This window comes from Aptenodytes patagonicus, chromosome 1, assembly GCF_965638725.1.
Source record: "Aptenodytes patagonicus chromosome 1, bAptPat1.pri.cur, whole genome shotgun sequence".
Taxonomy (NCBI): Eukaryota; Metazoa; Chordata; class Aves; order Sphenisciformes; family Spheniscidae; genus Aptenodytes; species Aptenodytes patagonicus.
This window is the reverse complement of record NC_134949.1, coordinates 218,320,728-218,343,050: the sequence shown is the minus strand read 5'-3', so window position 1 is coordinate 218,343,050 and position 22,323 is coordinate 218,320,728. Positions and strand designations below refer to the sequence as shown.

Sequence of the window (22,323 nt, the reverse complement as noted above, 5' to 3'; positions counted from 1 at the left end):
ATTTTGTACATATAGCATCATCAAGATGTAGCGAAACTAAGTGCCCATTTAGTCTGACAAAGCACAGACAGATATTTTCAGAATAAAAGATTTTTTTTTTTCATATTCCAAGTCAACATTTCCCCCTCTTACTGTATGGGGAGAAAAATCTACGATTATGGCTTTGTTCAGTAGTCTGCTGAATCCAAAAAGCCTCCATTTAGCAACTGCAGCAGCAGATTTAACTCCGTTTGTGTCCTGCTGCATTGGTAGGTAACACTGAATTTAGCCTCAGTGAGTTTTCAAGGGCATAAATGAGAATTGATGCCTTAGTCCACATGGGTAGTTTCAGATACAGACTAGTGTATTATTTAAAAATGTGCGCTGTAGTAGAGGGGTGTCTTCTATGAAATAACCCAGCTTATATTAAAATCATACATAGAAAATTTAAAAATTAATATATATTCTTGCAACAAACTTATTACTTTGTACATTTTCTTTGTTCCTTTAAAAAAAAGATTAATTGAAGTACCTTTTTTGTTTGCTTTTATTTTTTACAATTGCAACTCTGCTAATAGAAAGTGTTTTATACAGGTAATTTGTACTCAGTCTGAGGAGTACAACAGTCAACAGGCTTTATGCAATGCCACAAGTGAGGGGCCTATACTGCGAAATCCTGGGAACAATGATAAATCAAGGACCCCAAGGCTCCCATCTTCAGCTGAAGTTGAATTTTGCTTATCACTGACTCAGTATGAATCTGGATCCATGGATAAAATGGCCAATTACAGTTTCCGAAACACTTTGGAAGGTAACATGTTTTATTCCATCTGTAAATTGATTCTCTCTGGGGTTAGAGTCTTTAAACTGATTCATGGAGTTGATTCCATGAAGCACCACTCAAAAAGGAAAAAAAAAAGAAAAAAAAAAAAAGTTATGCTTTCTCCTGGAATAGCAACAGACAGAAAGAACCATGTTAAAGGAATTTCATAAGAAAATAGAAACTATAGACTAGATCAAACCCTAAATCCATCTGCTAGGAGATATTGTCTCCTGCTATAGTCAGCACGAAGCACAGAAAAGAAATGTAGCACTGCATAAAAAGACATCATTTAATAATCTAGTTACAGGTTTGCCCTGGAATTCACCATCTTCCAGAGGCGAAGCTGGACAACAAGGGTGAAAGAGGATGCTGCCAGTTGGCATGGTATGTCTACATCCTGTCACTGTGAACTCCACAGCAGACTTCTCCCCAAACTCTAAGGATTAGGGGTTAAGTTATGCCTCAAAAATGACCCTTATTATCATTTCCAAAAGAATTTAGTTATTTATCTGAATTTTCTGACTATCCAACCCGTTTTGAATGTTCCTAATTTGCTAGTAAACAAGGGTTCTTTGCTAAAGGAATAGTTATTCTTAATTATCTGTCTACCCAATCTCTTTTGAATCTTGCTAAATTGCTAATAAACAAGGATAGCACATTATATATTTATCAATAATTATCAATAAATATTGCTACAGTGTCATATATATGCTGAAGCAAATATGATCCACTTTTGATGGATCTCTGATGAATCCCAGAGATTTTTGCTTGCAAGGAACTGTGCAAGGACCAAAACAATGCAATATAGGAGTTGGTGTGAGGATAAGAAAGCAAAGCTTTTAATATGTTCAGTATTACTCTTAATGCAGTGTGGAATGCCATAAAGCTTTGCTGGGGAAAAAAAAAAAGTGAACCAGTTTCTTCTCTAAAACCAGTCAAAAACGCGGAATTTGTCTGCTGAAACCAACAGAGAAGCCAGACATTAATTAACTCCAGCTCTGGACATAGCTGTGCTTTCTACCTTTGAGAAAGGGAACCACATGAAGTTTGAGAAAAAAAAAGGTGACATAGTCGAGTAGAGGTTTGCTCACATTTTTCTCCATGAAGTACGTGAATAGGTGCAAGGGGTGGAATAGGAGGAGTAGAGAAAAGGGAATTAAAGCAAACAAGTCATGAAATAATGAGGGTCTACCATCACGCTGCTAGTATTGTAAACAAAAGCAAAGGCACAGTCTATTGAAGTTATGCAGGGCCACATATGGGTTTACTGAGAAGACAGAGTCAAAACAGATCACTTGCTTACAAAGCCTAAATTTCAGTATCATGACTGTTCATTAAATAACAATAATTCATGAATAACTGCAGAAAAAGGGCAAAACCTGCTCTTTGTCAATGCTAAGTCTAAACTGACAGCTAAACAGAGTCATAGATCAAGTATACCCCTTTGATACAAATGGATACATTTTCCTATTGAAAATAACAGTAGCTCTTTGAAAAAAAGGCAGTAAGGTAGACGTTCAACAGAATTGCACAATGATCAGGAAAGCACCTACAGTTCCCAAAGAGCCAGGAAGAAGTTATTTTAACTCTAAAATCAGAATCAGTGTTTTGTCTGATTAATCTATCAAACGCTTTCTCTACTGCTGTCTTTTTGTCACATTAATTTCATGGCTAGCAAGCACAGTCACGGCTGATCTTTTTTAATATCATAGTGTCATCTGCCAATCACACTTGAAGAGGGTCATGCTTTAATCTGAATAATGGCAGTCACTGCATCTGAAAAGAGTTCTTCTGGATCAAATTTTCCTCCAAGTGAGTTCTTTTGTTCTGTGCAACAACCCTTCAGAAGCTGAAGAGTGTTAGTCTTTCTCCTAACTGAGGTTATGAAGCTCCAGCTCACCACTGCGGTCAGGAAATCCTGTTAAGAAAGTGACCATGTTTGCTCATAGTCCAACTCCCAGTGCAACTACCAGAGCCTATATCGTTGTCTAACTTTTATAGCCTAGCTAAAGGAGATCTACAGTGCCCAAGAGCTGGTATGCCAGAGAGTAAAGGTCAACAGAGTGATGTTACCTTTCTTTCCATAAGAACATTTCATTAGAGCCAGAGCTCACTGGAGTGAAACTGTGTCCACAGCATTTCACGATAAGGGGCTCTTTTGGTGATGAGTCTGTCTGAATGCTAGCCAGATGTGGCTCAGTAGGCATTTATCTATATTATTATGGAGATGGAGCTTATTCCATCAGACACAGTGTTATTCTGAGACAGCTTTTTTCATTTTTTTTCACTCAACTTTACACCACAGGACCACAAATGTTTCGTCAACTAACTTATTCAGCTAATAAGATACTGAACTGCAATGCGAAGCCAAGAATACATGGCTAATGTTGAAAAAGATGGTGGAAAGTTTTTAAACTAGTTTTACTGCCAAAAAAACCATATTGTGTTAGCTCCTTCCTTACAAATGGCCTGCTTAGTTTTTTGTTGTGTACAGATGCCAAGCTTAAATTGCCAGCTTGCATTTATTGTTCCAGTGCTCACTTCTGTGTGACAGCATTCTTACAAACCTGCTAACACTCTATAGTTCCTAATGTTTACTTCTTTTTCTAAGCAAAAAGCTTTTCAATCCTTCTTTACTTGTTTACACAAGTTTGTGCCAATACACCTAAGGTCAAATTCTAATCTATTTTAGATCCAAAGTAAATCCAAAGTAAGTCCATTGACTTTACTGGAGTTACTCTAGATTTACAAAAGATGACCAGAACAAAGCCAGTGACTGTAATTGAGCGGCTCCTGATTTACACCAATGTGAGATTTACTCCTCAGGTTTAGTTCTGTAATGGAAAACACTTGTGATCACGTAGAAGAACTGATCACATAGAAGAACCACTTCTGGGCAAAATTTTACACTCTTTCATGCTTGAGTGCACTGGAACAAAGACAACACCTTTTTGCCCTTCAAAGGAGTAGGTATCAGCATCATTATAAGCAGATGCCAATGGAGGCCGAATCTGTGTTTGACTAATAGAAAATGCTACTATAGAGACAGAAATTATGTCACTGAAGAGTAACAACAACAGCCATATACAGCAATGGTCAATATTATTCAATAAAACACCACCGCCCTGAGGCTGAGCACATGGGTTGCCCTCTCACTCTGGGACAGGCCAGTTTCTTCTTTGACTGAAAAACAGCATGTTAAAAGCAGTTTGCACTTTACCCCTTGAAGTGGAAGCAATTATTTTAAATAGGATTTGATGAATCGCAGCCCTAACTGGGGAACACTGTTGACTTCATTGGACACTTCATGGATACAAGAAGAGAACAGAAAATCAGTCTACTTTATAAGCAGCAGGTGAGATCAGAAATTGATTAGTTGACTGCAAATGAAATAGTTTGGTTTCTTCTTTGTGCAGTTCAGTTTTGGTGTGACACCTTGAATGCCACCTCCTAAGAATAAGAGATTGCTGAAAAACTTAGAATTTCTTTTTCTTTATGAGCAAATTCCACATTTGAAATTATTTTATTCATGGCAACTTCAAATGAAAATCAGTGCCTTTTAAGTTTTGCAGAAAGTGACAAAAGAACGTTAAAAAAATTTCTAAAACTCTATATCACTTTCATTATTCATGAATTAACTCATGACACGTGGTATCAAGTCAAGCCATGTCACAGCATTCTGCTGTCTGTCACAATTATGTATCTTTACTGCTGTTCTGTCATGAAATAATGGAATAAAACATCAAACACTTCAAAATGTAATTCCATTTTAATAGGACATTTTCCTTTTTTTCTGAGAGGTTTTCATCTGGAAAACTTTTCTCAGTATTTTCACTGTGTTCCATATAGCTAATGAAAAATGGTTTCTCAGAATGAAGTTTGCCAACAGAAAACTTCTAATTAAAAAGTTTTAGCCTACAGCCAACATTCCTCAACCAGCTCAAACTCTCAACCTCTGGGTAGATTTATGCTGCACATTGAGAAAGTGCTGTCAGGATGCAGAGGGTCATTACCAGAGAACTAGAAAGACTGTTCAGCCCAAATGACAGTGAAGCTCCACAAGAGTCATTTTAAGAAAAAAACTAGATGGTGACATGGTCTAAATTAGATAACCACAAACTTTCATTTACTACAGGCCCGTAAGCCAAATTCTGCAAATCCTGCAGCTACCTCACTCTAGAGAGATTACAGTAATAACATTGCTTGAGAAAATATGTAAGATTTAACCCTGAAAAATTTCTTGTGAGATTGCCAATGGCAGAAAAACTCCATGAACATAAGCCAAAAGAACATCACTAACTTCAAAGACCAGCAAGGATATGGCCTTAAAATTCTTTTATCTGTACCTTCCTTCCTATTCTAAAGTAAGTGCATCTATCTGACCTGAACTACTCTAAAATGTGAAATCCTTATTAAAGAAAAATTCATCCTCAGGGAGAGTGGGACTGAGTATATCAGCCAGTTGGACTCAGACATAGAATCATAGAATCATAGACTCATTAGGTTAGAAAAGACCCTTAAGGTCATTGAGTCCAACCGTTAACCTAGCACTGCCAAGTCCACCACTAAACAATGTCCCTAAGCGCCACATCTACATGTCTTTTAAATACCTCTAGGCAGCCTGTTCCAATGCTTGACAACCCTTTCGGTGAAGAATTTTTTCCTAGTATCCAATCTAAACCTCTCCTGGTGCAACTTGAGGCCATTTCCTCTCGTCCTATCGCTTGTTACTTGGGAGAAGAGACCAACACCCACCTCGCTACAACCTCCTTTCAGGGAGTTGTAGAGAGCGATGAGGTCTCCCCTCAGCCTCCTCTTCTCCAGGCTAAACAACCCCAGTTCCCTCAGCCGCTCCTCGTAAGACACGTGCTCTAGACCCTTCACAAGCTTCATTGCCCTTCTTTGGATGCACTCCAGCACCTCAATGTCTTTCTTGTAGTGAGGGGCCCAAAACTGAACACAGGATTCGAGGTGCGGCCTCACCAGTGCCGAGTACAGGGGCACGATCACTTCCCTGCTCCTGCTGGCCACACTATTTCTGGTACAAGCCAGGATGCTGTTGGCCTTCTTGGCCACCTGGGCACACTGCCGGCTCATGTTCAGCCGGCTGTCAACCAGCACCCCCAGGTCCTTTTCCGCCAGGCAGCTTTCCAGCCACTCTTGCCCAAGCCTGTAGCGCTGCATGGGGTTGTTGTGGCCCAAGTGCAGGTCCCGGCACTTGGCCTTGTTGAACCTCATACAATTGGTCTGGGCCCATCGATCCAGCCTGTCCAGGTCCCTCTGCAGAGCCTTCCTACCTTCGAGCAGATCAACACTCCCGCCCAACTTGGTGTTGTCTGCAAACTTACTGAGGGTGCACTCGATCCCCTCAGGGTGCAGTTAATCCCCTCAACATGCAACATACAAAGCAGAATTTGACCTTTAAAGTCCCTGCTGTTTTAACCACTGGCCTAGAAAGTCATACAAAACTAAAATTTATTTTGTAAGAAAACTGTTTTGCAGTTAAAAAAACCACCTGCAAAACTGTTATGAATAGCTCAGTAATGTTAGGGATGCCACAGATGTTAAGCAGTCTACTAAGATAATCAGAGGAGATAGGATTGTTGGAATGGTTCCTCCATTCCTGTAGCACTGAACACTGCTAATGCTCTCCGAGCTCTGCATACCCTCTGCTAAGCGTACATACAGCGCTTCAGTCAGTGGCAAATGAGCAACTGAGGAAAACACTACCTGCTTTCAATGTATGAAGCTTTGCACTTGACTGATTTTACATGGACTTCTGTGGTGTCCATTATTAGATTGTGAAATCTGCAGTTAATATAATTAAATACTCTATTAAAAGACTTACACCTGACCCAACTGCATGTTTGAAGAGAACCACCTATATATCATCCTAAGAACTGTCAAGCAGTCTTAATTTTGAGTGGCATCTTTATCTCCTCCTATAATAAACTTTGGGCTAAATCTCCATCTGATTTAGTTTGGCCTGGATCCAGTGAAGCTACTGCAAATCCACTGAATCACTGTTGCTGATTTACAGTGCTATCAGAAGAAGCAGAATCAGGTTTACAATCTCTTAAAAATGTGATTTTTAATGCTCATTGAAATCACTGGTAAAAATTCCATTCACTTCAGTGATGTATGCCTTAATGGCTATTTCTAATGCACCATTATTAAATGAGGGTTTAAAAGGATGTCTGAATGCTACAGCTTCCTATACTGGCCAGATGATTTAACAGCTCACTGCCATCACGGACAGCCCTGCTTCTCTATGCAATCTCCTCCATCGACCAGTCAGTTGCTCTCTCTCCTTTTTTGGTACCAACACTGGGTCTCATCATAACCTTACATGAGATACTCTATCTCAGTAGTCTGGAAAAAAACTGAGATCCCAAACTCCAGGATAGTGGGAAAAAAAAACTCCCAATTTTCTGCCAGATTAGTGAGTTAAATCAGTTCACAGAAGAACTGACAAGAGCTGCAGTTAATGCATGGAAAGGCACAGCATGGGGCAAGGCAGGTGGGGAAATTGGAGTTCCCCTATTTAGAGGCACAGAGCTCTTATTTCAGCTCACTGCACTTGCAGTTCTGTAGCATCACATTTTCTGTAAAGGTGATTTTACTGCAGCCACCGCAGCGAAGTTTCCTGTGCTCTGAAAAAATTCTCATGTTTTCACATATTCTTTTTAATTGGCTCTACCCCATTTCATAGTATGTCATCCTGAATAGCTGATTGTCCTGAAGTCTTTTAAAAAGTCTGAGAGAAAAGAATAAGACCCAGGCTACTAAAATAAAGTGACACCACATTGTGGTTTTATTCCTGCTAACTTTAAAATTTATATGGAGTTTTCATAACAAGAAATCAGATATTAGAACTTCTCATGCGCATGGTTAAACATGATGTCAGTTTTGACACTGACGGAATGTACACCAATTAACTGGGAGCTAGAGGGTGAGGTTGCTAAAGCTCTCCCAGTTACAGAGCTTTTGAGTATTAAGATAAATTGCTCATGTGCAGATTTTCCATGAAAAGTTGTCCAGAGCCAAAGTAAGTATTCTGTATATTTTTTATGAATTATTATATCAAGTGTTTGCAATGCATTAAGAAATTTTAAGAAGTATCCCAAGTCTGATATAAAACATCTAGCCTTCTGCCTAAACTCTGCATAAAGTTTATCTTCCCTTAAAGATACTTATTGTGCAGCTGAATATAAGTGGAAGTGTTGCTTCAGAATGATATACAGATAGATCATTTTTGGTTAATATTCACAGAAATTTCCTAGTATTGCTACATCAACTGATCCCAATGATCGCTTGCTGTGGCCATGAGCAAAGAAGGCCAAAATTGTTGCCATCGGTTCCTGTGAGTTCTGGCCAGACTGCCAATGTACATCATTCTTCATAGCGCATTTGGTAATATTTCATGTGACTCAGAGAGGAGCAAATCCAAAGACCAAAACAGTTGGTACTGAGGACCAGACTTCCATGATATACATGAAGGTTTTGCCAGGGAAGGGGTTCTTTCAGACTAGCTCTAGTTCAGCCCCATGAACTGAACACCCACTGATGGTTCGCACATTTTAGATTTCCTCCAAAAGGAATCCAGCTTGCAAAGTCAGAAATTGCTCTGTGATGCGAGTGACAGCATGAAGCAGAAGGACTATTAGGAGATTCACTTCAAAAGTATATTGCTGATCTTCATTCAAATGCTAGTTCTTGGTCCAAATAAGTAAATAAACCAAGTGCTCGAGGTGTGTGAGGCATTTCCCAAAGAGAAGAGCTAACATCTTTCTTTTCCCCACCTTGCAGACTAGATAAACTGCAACAATACTGGGAAAACACTGAGGATCAGCACAACAAGCATATTGTTCACAGCCCTTTTTATCTGATTATTAATTTGTAAAGGTGTTTTATTATGTCTCTACTATGCTTCCTCATCCTACAGCTTACAGAAATTGTGAGGACAAGACATCTTCAGGAACCAAATCAAAGAGAGAGAACAGAGAGATTTTGTAGCATGGATTAAATAGTAGGACTAGCATCAGGTTAAGAAATAGATTGGGAGGACAACGTATGTTTCTGCTTTTATTCTCCTGCAAAATCCCAGAGAAGCATCAGATGGTTGAGTTGACTTTTATTCGGAGTCCTTACAAATAGGGAGGAAGCTTGGCTGTCAGGATGCTGAGAAGGGCTGCCAACATCAGAGCTACCAAAATAAAAACTGATGTAGAGACTCATCTTCCAGTATTTCTTACTGGTGGTTGGTCTGTGTGACCTCTTCTCAAAGCCCGTATTTTAAGTGCCCTCCAAAATAACAGCAATCCACAGACTTTCATCCTGCAAGTCTGACTGTGGAAGATTATTGATTATTTACCAAATCCTTTTGTAAAGATTATAGCTTGTATTGTGTTGGCTCCTATCAATAAAAGAACGTGTTCTATAGAGACAAACAATATTAAATGACTGAGTATATGATGAGATACAATAGCTTGTTTAATCTTAGGAACCTATAAGCATAGAGATCAAAAACGAAAATAAAGTGAATAAATTTTCTCAACATGAATAAATGTACAGGCATAAATGTCTGCAGGGATTATGTTGCCTTTTAAAAGCCAGACACAATGGACAAAGAAATTTAAAAATATAAAGCAATTAAGCAGTACATTTGCTGACATGCTGCATTAGCTACATGGCAGGAGTTTTAATTTAGCTTATTCTAATTTCATCTTTGCTATGCCTTTGAAATATATTAGCACTCCTTTACATGTTTTCCTAAGCCCTTGTCTAAAAAGCTGAACGTAAATGAAGTGAAAGTAGGTACTTTGATCTTCAGTCTTGCTGGAAAACGAATTATATGCATTGTCATATCAGCATATGATTTCCTCTTGAATATATAGGCTTTGCTGATCCACGGACTGCAATATCAAACATATCTCAAAGCGGTTTACATAATGCACTTCACATCTACATGAATGGCTCCATGTCCCAAGTACAAGGTTCTGCAAATGACCCTATCTTTGTACTACACCATGCATTTGTTGACAGGTAAGTTTAATTCTTCTTGGTAAACCTAATTTATTTTGTGTTTTTACAGTGTGCTTTTCACCTACATTTCAAAACTACAAATATTTTACATGCCATTACATGCACAGCATTTTCAGTCATGTAGAATTGAGCTCTGCTATTATTTGAGAGCAAGTGTCTTTCCTAACCTGTCTGTATGTTCACTGGATTAAATATAATTTGAACAGTTGACAAATGCATTCAGCTTTTATTACCAAGGCAAAAATAATTATTCAATGATGTCATAGTGATTAATATATATGGATGTGTATGTCAGGAAGTTTGGACTAAAAGTGCATGACTCATTTTAACACAACTATAATCAGTTGGAGCAATTCCTTTACATTCTAAATGTCAGTGCTGTGTTGATTTCTATTCCATAAGGAAAATCCATGTGTGCTATTCATAAATAAAGAAGAAAAAATTCATATTTCAGTGTGACAAACAAAATTGTGACTGTCTCTTGATGAAAAAGAGTACAGCTGTGCAGAATGAAAGGAAAGCAAACAGAAGGATATCATGTTTATTAATAAGAAAGAGTAGGGGAGCATAGTTTTGCAATAAAAGAGTGAAATTGCTACATTAAGGACAGCACTCCAAGATTTAATGGTGACCTTAAAAATTTCTGTGTCACTATAATATGTGCAAATGGCTACAAACAATGTACTGTGGACTGCATTACACCAAACTGTGATGACTAAAGAGCTATAAAAAAGAAAGTTAGCTGAGCAAAGGACTGTAAAAGTCACACAAACAACACTTGTTCTGGACCAGTTTAAATTTTCTTACTAATCTTCCTCTACTTTCCCACCATGCACTGACCGTGACTTGGCTGCTGGAATGCTTAGAACAAAAGAACTATCACCCTGTACAAACTTTTGGGACTCTTTCAGAAATTTGTATGCTCAGATACCTACTGACCGAGACCCTGCCTGCACTTAGCAAGGTGCTTATTCAGATGGAAACCAAAATGGTTTCTTTTTTTGGGCCACTGAGACATGCAGCACAGGAGGGATGCAGATTACATCTTGCAGACATCATCTTACAGTGAAGTTCTTTAGTTTCAGGCAGTTCACACCAAAACTCTTATATAAAACTTTATCGTATTTAACCAAAAAGCTACTCAGTGTAAAAGACAAATTTGAAGTTGCGCTTTTTCTCCTTAGTTTATGTATTTGATGAGGTTGTATTCTTCATACTTTACCCACCCAGAAATAGGGCATCAAGTCTAAGCAAGTCACCCAGGTGGCAGTGGAATGGTTCCTTCAAAGGGTGACCCACCCGTCTTCTGCTCCTAATACCGTAGGGTATCATATCATAGAATCATAGAATGGTTTGGGTTGGAAGGGACCTTAAAGATCATCTAGGCTAATCTAGTATAGCCTTCTGGAGGTGTCAGTTTTGAAACTCTTTTCTGTGAAAAGCTTTTCTTCAGAACATTTTAAAAGTTAAACAGTGTAGCTTAGCTGTGGTTTAGCATACCCACCCATTGACTGATTGACAGGATGGACGCGCAAAGGTTTCAGGTGTGGTTACAAATTTCGAGTTTGGCACCTAGAAATTAACTTTCCAACATCTAGGCTATTAAAAAATGGATCAATTGAATATTCAGAGAAAAGGAACACAGAAGGGAAAGCATTATGCTCCACAATATCAAAAGAATTGTTTTCCTTAGACATTCACGCTTGTATAAGACCTACGCATCTCCTAGCTCCCACTCATTGCAGGGCTTAAGTAGCACCTTGGTCTTCGTGCTGACCCCTCCCACAGAGGAATTTCAGTCGCAGTCATTATGAGCCCCTGGAAATACTGTTCATAACTGTAGTTGTTATCCATTTTAGAAGGCAAAATTATTTGCAAAAGATAACAAATTCTGCTAGTGTTGAAATAAATCACTGCACAAGCACTGTGGGACCAATACAGATATCCATGATGCAACCTCATCGCATCTGTGACAGAAAGAACGTTACCAGTGATCTGCAGCTGCTGTGTACATGGGCTTTAGTACACATGGATGTAAAAACTGATAATAATGTTGCCTTTTGTATAAGTGACAGAAATGCATTAACATGATTAGGGTTACTTAGCAGCCTTATCCATGACAGATTAATCATGCTTTTAGTTATAATTAATAAGTAGGTGACTGATAGGTACGTACAGTACATTTAAAAAAACCCTGTTCCTCTCCTACATAGACTTTAAATCTGAAGGGCTGCAAAGAAGTTCTTTTCTGAGAGGCAAGCAAGAATACAAAGAATGGAGGAAATGGGAAAAACAGTCTCCACAGCAGCAGAAGCATTTTTTTTGGTCCACATCAACTTTTCTCATTTGGGCAGAACACTTTTGAGCTGATTGCTATCACTACATTTGGGCCAATGGGCTTTTAACTAACTTTTTAACTAAATCTTCTGCTGAGGACAACATCTTTTCCAGGACTTGGTGAGGACATGGAGAGTTGTGAGATGGGGGTTTACTGGCAAAGGGTGTAAAAAGACTGAACACCAGCAGCCACTGGTCTGCTGGGTCTTGCAAAGGCAGGGAACAGCTCTGTGTCAAGAAATCAAGAATGGTCCAGCACTTTGAGCATCCATGTAGGACCCAGAAGAGGGATTCCTCACTCCACTGCAAATTCCTTGGGTGAAACTGAGCGTGTAGTTTGCTCTCCCAAACTCACATCTCCTGGAGATGTGTTTCCTTCTCAATGATTTCAACAAGACTTTTGAGGAGCTGTTGATCTGAGCTTCAGCTAATCCATCTGTAAAGTGGGTGATATTAGATGCCTACACAACAGGGATGCTGTCAGGGTAAATGCATTAACGACTGTGAAATGCTCAGTTACGACCATAATAGGAGTGATAGAAGTAAGGCAATAGATCATTGGAACTGATTTTACGTAGAAACATATGGTACAGAGGAGGATAAACAAGTGTATACGGAGTCTGCTGACAGGTGTGAGCCAAATGTTAGGAGCTGCTTTCCAAACTGAGCAACAGTCAGCCTCCCATCTGCTACCCCCCAGCCTGATGCACAAAATGAGGGAAGGGTGGATGGAGCAGCGGTGTAGTTAAGAAGATCTCTCAGGTGAAAAGCAAAGTGTTTGCTTACAAATGCTTCCCTTTTTTTAGGTCATTCTCTTTCAGCAATGCAGAAGTATGAAGGTACCCAGGCAACAGCTTTCTTAGCAATGGTAAATCAGGCTCCTTGCCTTCTTATTTGCTAGCTATAAGACCTAGGGATCAGACCTCAGTGCTTGGTAAAAGCAGGTGACCACCCTGAAAATTATTAATTGTTAATTGAATGGCTTTAAAAAAAAGAAAAAAGATGCAACAAAATATACATTCAGCAAAAATGAAAGCTTTTTTAGCTCTGTGAAACATTTCTCTTAATTGCAAATCTCTTTGCTATTCAGATATGCTCTACAGTCAGCACAAGGAAATAACAAGGGAGGAGTCAACCCACTCAAGCTGGAAGGAGCAGCTGCATGAGCAGTGAAAGGAAGGGCCCACAGTTCCACTTGAGCTCACTGGGGTGTTTTCTTTGCTCTGAAAAGGAACTCTTTCCACTTTGTCAACTTTTCAGCCTCTCCATCCCTGTAGCCACATAGTGTCTTCGTCCCTGCACTTTTGCCCTTGGAATGTTTCTTCAATCTTTCTTCTCATTTGTTCTGTACCTCTCCCCTTCTTGACTTCCACATCCCACCCCAACAGTTCCCCTCGCAAACTGCAAGAAAAACTAAATAGCAATGGGGAAAATAAGTCACCATTAAAGATCTCCATACTATTTCATATCTGGACAACAGCTAATGCAATACAGCTCCAGTTCTCATCTCATTTCTAAGTTCTGCAGTAATGGACAGGGTTTATTACAATAATATGGATGACTTTTAAAGGCCCTGATTTTAGAGCAATTTAGACCTGATTTTCTAGAGAAACACAATAGGGTGTGGACTTTCAGTCTCTTGCATCTCTAAAATCTAGACTTGTTAGACTACTTGTACAGCTAGACCCAGATTGTCAGTTCTAGTGGTGCCACCACTACAGCACCTTTTTCTCCAGCTTTCATGAGTATCCGAACAGCACAGAACACTGCTGCAACCATTATTGCATTAACCCAATGCTTTGTTCATACCCTTATACCATTTCTTTGCTCTCTGTCACATCAGATGAACTGCTGCTAGTCTCTATTTTTCAAGGCCCTTCACTGCCCATTCCCAAATCATCCCTCATTCATTGCTAAGGAACTCACTCACCCCTTCAATAAGTTTGTGATATCAATCTCTCTCTTACATCTGTTTGGCATTCAGACAAGTCCCTCCATACTTCTGGTTGGGAATTGTTCACCCTACACATCCACAGGTTCAATCACTGTTCTTCCTTCGGCATGATACTTGCAGAAAAGCTCAGACATTAGTAAGCTGAAACTTTCACTTAGTGGGTGGATCGTTGTGGTCCCACTGCATGGTTGCCTAGTCCTCCTCCCATCTGTTTGTATCCATCTGTTGTCCTTTGTCCTATGTGTATATGATAAGCTCTGTTATTAAGGGACTGTCTAATTGTGCTGGTCTGTGCAGCGACTGGCATATTCTTAGCCTCTGACTATGGCTTTCAGGTATCAAAGCAACATGAGCAACCGGAGAGAGCAATTGCTTCATTTACAATCATATGAAATGGCAATGACAAGAGACAGCTGGACATCCCTGTTGATCTTGTTGCTTCAGTTACTCTTTTGCTTGCTATCACACAGGACTAAATCCAAGGGGTGTGTGTGTGTGTGTGTGTATTTGTGTGTGTGCACATGCACTCTGCTAAAAGTAATCCAAGTCAAACATAAGGTCACATAGGAAATGGAGACACTCTCATTTACAGCCACTTACATACATGCACACTTCCAAGAGGGTGCAGGAGAAACTCTCCTACGCATCAGCTTCAGAGCCCAATGAAAATGCCACTAATTCTGCCTGATCAAGGCAAATGTCTGTGCTGTTCAGCAACATCAGCTGCCATGGACTCCCTGCAGGATGATAAAACAACCCCTTCTGCTTCAGTGGCAGGCTGGAGCTGGGAGCTTTAGGAAATGCCAGGCTCTGGCTTATCTGAGGATCTAACAGTAAAACGTTTCTTATCACATTGCTTATCCGTAAAGTGTTAAACTGAAAAGCATGTATGGAGCAATATATTCAAAAATATATTAGAACCCAAAATCTACACATCCTGATTTGCATGCCAGCAATGCCCCTAAGCCAACTTCATGGACACTTTCAATCCCTGTGGACTCAATATACTCACCTTCATGCCAGTCCCTTCTCCTTCCACTCCAAAAAAAAAGGTAGCATTATGTCAAAAGTGATTTTGTTGGAAAATAATTTAACAAGAGGAAATTTGATTTTCACTCCCAGGAGATGTCAAAATAAAAGCTTCTTATTTTTACTCTGTTTTTGAAACAGAACATTTTCATTTTCTCTTAAATGTCATCTCAGGTTTTTTAAACCAAAAAATGGCATGAGAAAAACCAAGTTGTTCTCTTGTTTTGAAATGTTGACAGGAAACAAGAACTTTTTTTAGCAGTTAAAAACTATTTGCTTCAAGAATTTGGAACATTTTGAGTGAAAGCATTCAAAAAGAATCATTAGAAATTCTTGTAAGGCAACACTAGGTTTCCAGACTTGTTTAATAACATGAAATAAGATTCATTCCTTACCCTGAACTGTCTCCAGTGGGAGACAACACAGACAAACATGAGGCCTAGGAAGTATTATCCCCATTTGGTATATGGAAACTTAGAGACACTGAAACAAGTGACTTAAGCACAGCTGAGATGGAGATTGTAATATGATGATATATCAACTAATAATAAAGCAGTGTAAAAATGGAGAAGTCACTGCATAAACACTAAGCGTATGATTAATTTTCTCCCTTGGTATGGGCACAGCAAGACTCTTATTGCTTTCTGAAGTATGTCTGTAAAAAATGATGACACAACCTAAAAGTCATATTTTTCTGGAGCTGAATGAACTACGGCTTGGAGCCACATGAAATCTGTTAGACAAAGGCAGGTCAAGAGGCTGCCATTAGCAATATACCTCCTCGCACAGTAACAGTAAACACGCAGTGCTTCTGCATTGTGTCAGCTCAGGACCTTACTGTCTGTGACCAGCACTGTATCCTCCCAAGTGCCTGCATAAAGGCAGTGGATGAGGTGAAGCTGTCTCCATAATTATCCCTGGCATGAAGGTGAAACATGGTTAAAGTCCTTCCACTCAAAGAAAGCATGAACATCACTGAGCTACTGCTATGCCCAGGGGTAAGCAAGTACAGCTTTTATGAGCAAAGCCCCTGGGATTTGCTCCTGGCCTAGGGATGTTTTGCACCGTTTCCAGAACAGAACTGAGATGATGGTGTTTAGCAGGACAGCCCTTAATGCTCCCAAATACTACTTTACCTTCTAAAAGCTTTTGCGTTTTTCTAATATATGTTTTGATATGTGGCAGCTGAGTGAAATCTTGTGGAAGCTAGTGGATGTGACAGTCATTTCTTACTCAGGATGCATGTCCATAACCTTTAGGCTGTCTTTTGGAATTAAACATCTGAATTATAAAGTGCCTTTGCACAAAAAATTGAACCGTGTTCACCACGCAGCAGAGATGGGATAGGTGGGACAGTACCAGTGGGGGCTGTATGGTTTCAGTGGTACTGCATGCATACGCTGAATACACACAAGATGGATAAAGAGGGAAAAAAACCACTTCAGAAGCAGACAGGGAAGGCAGCAGGAAGCCAAGAACAGCTGGAATAGCACTTAAATGTGGTGATTGTGGAGCAGTAGCACGATATCAAAAGAAGTCCCCATAGACCATTTTATCTGGGGCTATGAATCATGAGGAACTCTGTGTAGGAGATTACCTTAGACCTTAGTCCTCCTGTCCCAGGGAGCTCCCTTGTCCCCTGGCACCTGGGCTAGTGAGAGTGTCAGCATTGGAGCTGATGACCTGCTTGCACCTTAACTACCTGTTAACATGTAGGCCTGCATCAGAGCCACAGCTAGCAGAACTGCTGGTTTCTGCCTCTAAGGAAACACACCTTCAGCACTGGCTAAGTTGTATTCTTCTTGAGCTGCAATGCAGACACTTCTTTTTGAGCCTCACTTATAGTCAGTAGAGACTATAATCAGAGTCACTGACTAGTGACCAGCTCAGCTGCAAACATCTCTGCTGAGGCACCTCTTTGTCTTTTGATTGGATGAGTCCACTCAAAGTACTTCTTTTTATCTCTGCACAATATCTAGCACAGAGGGTTCATTTAAACTCAAGCTCAGAAATTACTATTATACAAACACCCACAACACATGTAATGTAATGGGTGTATGACCCATTACTTGTGTAGGTAATAAGACTGAGTCTGGGAAAGTTATCTTCCCACCTCCAAGCTCTTGGGAGAATTAATTACATTTTTGCAATGCATCCTGGGTGGCAGTCGCCTATCAGACCTCTTCTCCCTGCCTCATGTGTATTACATGGCTCCTACTGGGAAGAGAGCCCTGATCAGCATGCACAGCTACGTCCCACCAGCAGGCTCTGTGGCACGGCAGCAAGGTAGCCCAGCTCTCACCCTTCTCTGATGCATAACAAAATCACCTCGTTACCAGCAGCTGCTGTGCTGGAAGCCAACAGAAACCAGATCTGTTTTACCAGGAGGCACATTAGAGGAAGAAAACTGCTCTCCAGCACAGTGTTTCATATGGGGGTGGGCCAGGAGTCACTTTGGTCACAAGCTTTATTGGCACACAAGTATGAGATACAGGGCAGATCAGTACTGAAGGGGTGGGAAACTCAAGCATGGAAATTTTTAGAAATGAAAGCAGGGAAGGATGTGTCTTAATTTTGTTTCCCCTTGGGGATGTCTACAAATGTGCAGGAGGACACACACTCCCTTTGTTACCACAAGCCCTCGGCTGGCACGGAACCGAAGCTGTTAACCTTCCCCTCTTAACCTCTCAGGCTTAGTAGAACGTTAACCAGAGCTACTCAGCTTATTTGATGAAGCTGACTCACTCAAAGTGGGCTCAGTATGTGGGTAGAGTGAGTTCACATCTACTGCAAAATACCACATAAATATATCCATGGAAAGCAGAGTGTAAGTGGGAAGGTTGGGATGTTGCTGAGAAACACAGCTCCCCAGTATCTCTCCTTTGATATCTCCGTGTCTGGGGCTGAAAGGCAAATCACACACCGAGATACTGAAGCTGGATTCTTAACATCTATTTCAGTAAGGCTGGGCAGTTCCTGCTACTGCAATTGCAAAGCACCCAAAGGGATGCAGGAACAGCCTTGGATGGTCACACCAGAGGTCCATATAACATTTACCATGGCTAGACTGGTGGCCAGAAGCAAAAGTGAAGGAGTATAGGTTTAGAGCAACCCTTCTCCAGAAGGCCTCCCTGCTTTGCCCATTGGACAGACAGGAGCTGAGTCTATATAGTACACCTGAGGTTGCATCTGCATCTAAAGTAACCTACACTCTTAAATAAGTCCTCTAGCAATTCACAGATAGACCATACAGAATCAGAGACAGAGAGAAATAAGGACAAGGAACAGGCTCTGGACAGAAATGTTCTTTTTATCGATTAAGCATATATAAAATCTATAGTGCTGCTGATCCACCTTGCTTTAGGGGAACAGCAAGAGGAAAGTTAAACAGACATCTTCTGGATTGTATGTGAAATACAGTAGTTGGCAATCTCACCTGCCGTGTCATTATTCAGGCTAGATGTTTGTAATGACCCATCCTGCTCTTAAAAATCAATAATATAGGAGGTTCAGTTCAAACAGTCCCATTTAAAGTGCATGTTTCATGTCACTCTTACCGCAGGATTTTAGTTCAGCCAATGCAGTTATAGAATGGATGACTTTGTACACTACATACTATGCAAGCAATTAGTGGTTTTTAAAAGGAAAGGTTACTTTGCCCTGAAACTTGGCAAAAGCCACATGGTTAGTCTTCACCTATTCTCTTAATGCTGGAGGAGGAGAAAGCTCTCTCTGTGACATAGCGATCAAGACAAGCTCTGATGCAGACAGCTAGCATAGTGTTGAATTTCCTTCCTGCAGCACTTCTGCAATAATAGCTGCTGTAATTGTTCAAATTATAAAAAATCACAGGAAAACATGGTACTTTTCTCACCCACGTGTAGCTACCTTCTATTCATCAAAAGAAATTATCACTTTGCCACCGTAGATGTGATTTATATATTACATGCCCTTGTGAACCTCAATAATGACAATCTCTCAGTCTCAAAAGAATTGAATTACAGAGCACAGGAGTGGGTTACGTAGAGTCAGTCCAGCTACTTCCACAGCAGTCCATTTTAATCTGCTTGTTATCTTTCTCTTCAAGGGAAACTAGTTATTAAACTTTGGAGCAGCTGGCATTTGTACTATCTCTTACTTCAAGTGATGTTTTTCTGTTAGCTGCAAACCATGGCAAAGATGAACCGGAGAAAGTTAACTCAGGATATACACCCCAGCAAATGTTATCTTTTATTTTACATGCAACACATGGTTGCATTTGTATTTCCTTATTTACAAAGCACAGAGGACACACTATCATGTCTTGGGTTTTGCAGTGTTGGACAGCATTGGAGACCTAAATCTGAATGAGAAACAAATATTTCTAGCCAAAAATTGCCCTGGTTTGACAGCAAGGGGTGAAACAACACACATGATGACAGCTATTTTAAGGAACAAGAATTTCTCTCCTGCACCTAGGAAGGGTCATTGCCGGCTTTCATTGGTGTAAAACAGAGGCTGGCTTGACTAAGAAAAGTGATAGAGTTTAGATCAGACATCTGACTGAAGGTCAGCCCAGCTAAGCCTCACCTAAACTCACCATTTCTTGCCAGTAGAGGTGCAGAATAAGCTTCCTCAGGTGTTAGCTTGCTTTGTCAATAACTGGGTTATGATGAGGCCCTACCTAGTCCTACACCAGAGAATACTGACGTTCCTCTGCATAGATTCCTGCACAACTTTCAACACTCAGCTCCTGCCTTTAGTGTCATGAGCAATGTGTCATGCTCAGCTTATCCATTATTTCCTTTTCCAGTAGGAATAAAGCTTTTTATGTTGTAATCCATCAGCAACTGATCAAATGTAAGTTGGGCTCAGCACTTGTTGGTTCAGGCTACACAGTTTTCTAAGAGGGCAGAAAACAAGAATATTTCTGTGAGGTTCATTGACTGGGAAAGTGGGTTACAGGGCTGCCCAGCAGGTTAGGCTTTGTGGTACAGAAGCCGTGCCCCAGACTTATACACAATGGGGTCAAAGCCCCAGGCAGCTATATGGCTTTCCTGGGAAGAGTTAGGCTTTCGCAGTGTGACTCATGGAAATCAGCACACCAAATGGGGAATAGAAATGCAGGAGTTCAGCAGCTCTCTCTGAGAGAGGAGCAGCGCTTGGTCCTACACCACCAGCAGCGATCTCTGCTCAGGATCATTTTGTCTGAATCCTCTGCAGGGCTCAGGTGCCCGAGGAGCTTTTTCTCACAATAGAGGCTGGAGGAGCTGCTGCCTTTTTTATTCTAGAAGAGAAACACCTGGAGCACTACACGATTATTGGAGCAATGACTAGAAGCTGTGGAGCGCTCTGCACCCAAATGAGCATTCTAATTAACAATGAGAGATCCAACTACATCTTCTCCAAATGGCTATGGATATTTAAATTGTTTGACATAAAGAGGAACAATTTCAGCTGAAAAGGCTGAAGACCCTTTCTTTTCCCCTAATCCTACAGACGGTGTTGAGGGCATTTTAAAGATAAGGGGGAAAAACTGCTCTAAATCACATTGGTAGAGGGAATATAAAAAATATCTCATAACCCCAGGAGCTGCAGTAACCTTGAAGCTTTCAACAAAGTAGGATGTGGGCAAAGAAAGTGGCATTGGTTGTCTCTTAGATAAGATTGGTTGTGTGGGACTATACCTTTATCGTCTCTCTCGCTCCTTCTTGTTTCCTTTATCTGACACTTTCCAAGCACCCAGTTTGTGCAGTGCCATAAATGAGAACAAAGGAGATGGAAGGAGGTACAGATGCTTGCAGTGGGATGGTGAAGCAGAGCAGCGCCAAGATCCTCAGGTGCCACATGGCTCCTCAGCTCTGGTGGTACTTTGTAAAGGGTGGGAAGGTGTCAGCATGGTGCACGTTATCATACCTCACCCAGAGAATGGTCCTTTAGGAGGCAGCCTGCAGACAATGTCAATCTGGCTGAATAAGTAAGGGGCTTGATGTCATCTGCACATTGCCCCTCAGTGTTGCAGGTGGTCTAGTCCACTGTGGTCCACAAAAACAAACAACCTTTTGGTTCAGAAGGTGGAGTAAGGGGAAACAACAAAGTAGGCCAGACCTTTCCTGAAAATGAATGTTCATATTTCAGAGACATATAATCATAGAATCATAGAATCATAGAATCATTGAGGTTGGAAAAGACCTCTAAGATCATCGAGTCCAACCAGCAACCCAACACCACCAGGCCCACTAAACCATGTCCCTAAGCGCCTCATCTACTCGTCTTTTAAATACCTCCAGGGATGGGGACTCCACCACTTCCCTGGGCAGCCTGTTCCAATGTTTCACCACTCTTTCAGTAAAGAAATTTTTCCTTACATCCAATCTAAACCTCCCCTGGCGCAACTTGAGGCCATTTCCTCTCGTCCTATCGCTTGTTACTTGGGAGAAGAGACCGACACCCACCTCGCTACAACCTCCTTTCAGGGAGTTGTAGAGAGCGATGAGGTCTCCCCTCAGCCTCCTTTTCTCCAGGCTAAACAACCCCAGTTCCCTCAGCCGCTCCTCACAAGACTTGTTCTCCAGACCCCTCACCAGCCTCGTTGCCCTTCTCTGGACACGCTCCAGCACCTCAGTGTCCTTCTTGTAGTGAGGGGCCCAAAACTGAACACAGGATTCGAGGTGCGGCCTCACCAGGGCCGAGTACAGGGGCACGATCACTTCCCTACTCCTGCTGGCCACACTATTTCTGATACAGGCCAGGATGCCATTGGCCTTCTTGGCCGCCTGGGCACACTGCCGGCTCATGCTCAGCCGGCTGTCGACCAACACCCCCAGGTCCTTTTCTGACAGGCAGCTTTCCAGCCACTCTTCCCCAAGCCTGTAGCGCTGCATGGGGTTGTTGTGGCCGAAGTGCAGGACCCGGCACTTGGCCTTGTTGAACCTCATACAGTTGGCCTCGGCCCATCGATCCAGCCTGTCCAGGTCCCTCTGCAGAGCCTTCCTACCCTCGAGCAGATCAACACTCCTGCCCAACTTGGTGTCGTCTGCAAACTTACTGAGGGTGCACTCAATCCCCTCATCCAGATCATCAATAAAGATATTAAACAAGACCGGCCCCAGTACTGAGCCCTGGGGAACACCGCTCGTGACCGGCCGCCAACTGGATTGAACTCCATTCACCACAA

The 22,323-nt window shown here is 41.2% G+C and overlaps 1 protein-coding gene across 1 annotated transcript in view; it reads left to right on the top strand.

The window, feature by feature from the left end:
- TYR (tyrosinase) overlaps positions 1-22,323 on the top strand; it is a 51,835-nt gene that overhangs the window by 10,174 nt on the left and 19,338 nt on the right. The window contains exons 2-3 of the mRNA XM_076330433.1: positions 574-790; positions 9,700-9,847. Coding sequence (XP_076186548.1) covers positions 574-790; positions 9,700-9,847 — 365 coding nt within the window. The remainder of the gene's footprint in view (positions 1-573; positions 791-9,699; positions 9,848-22,323) is intronic.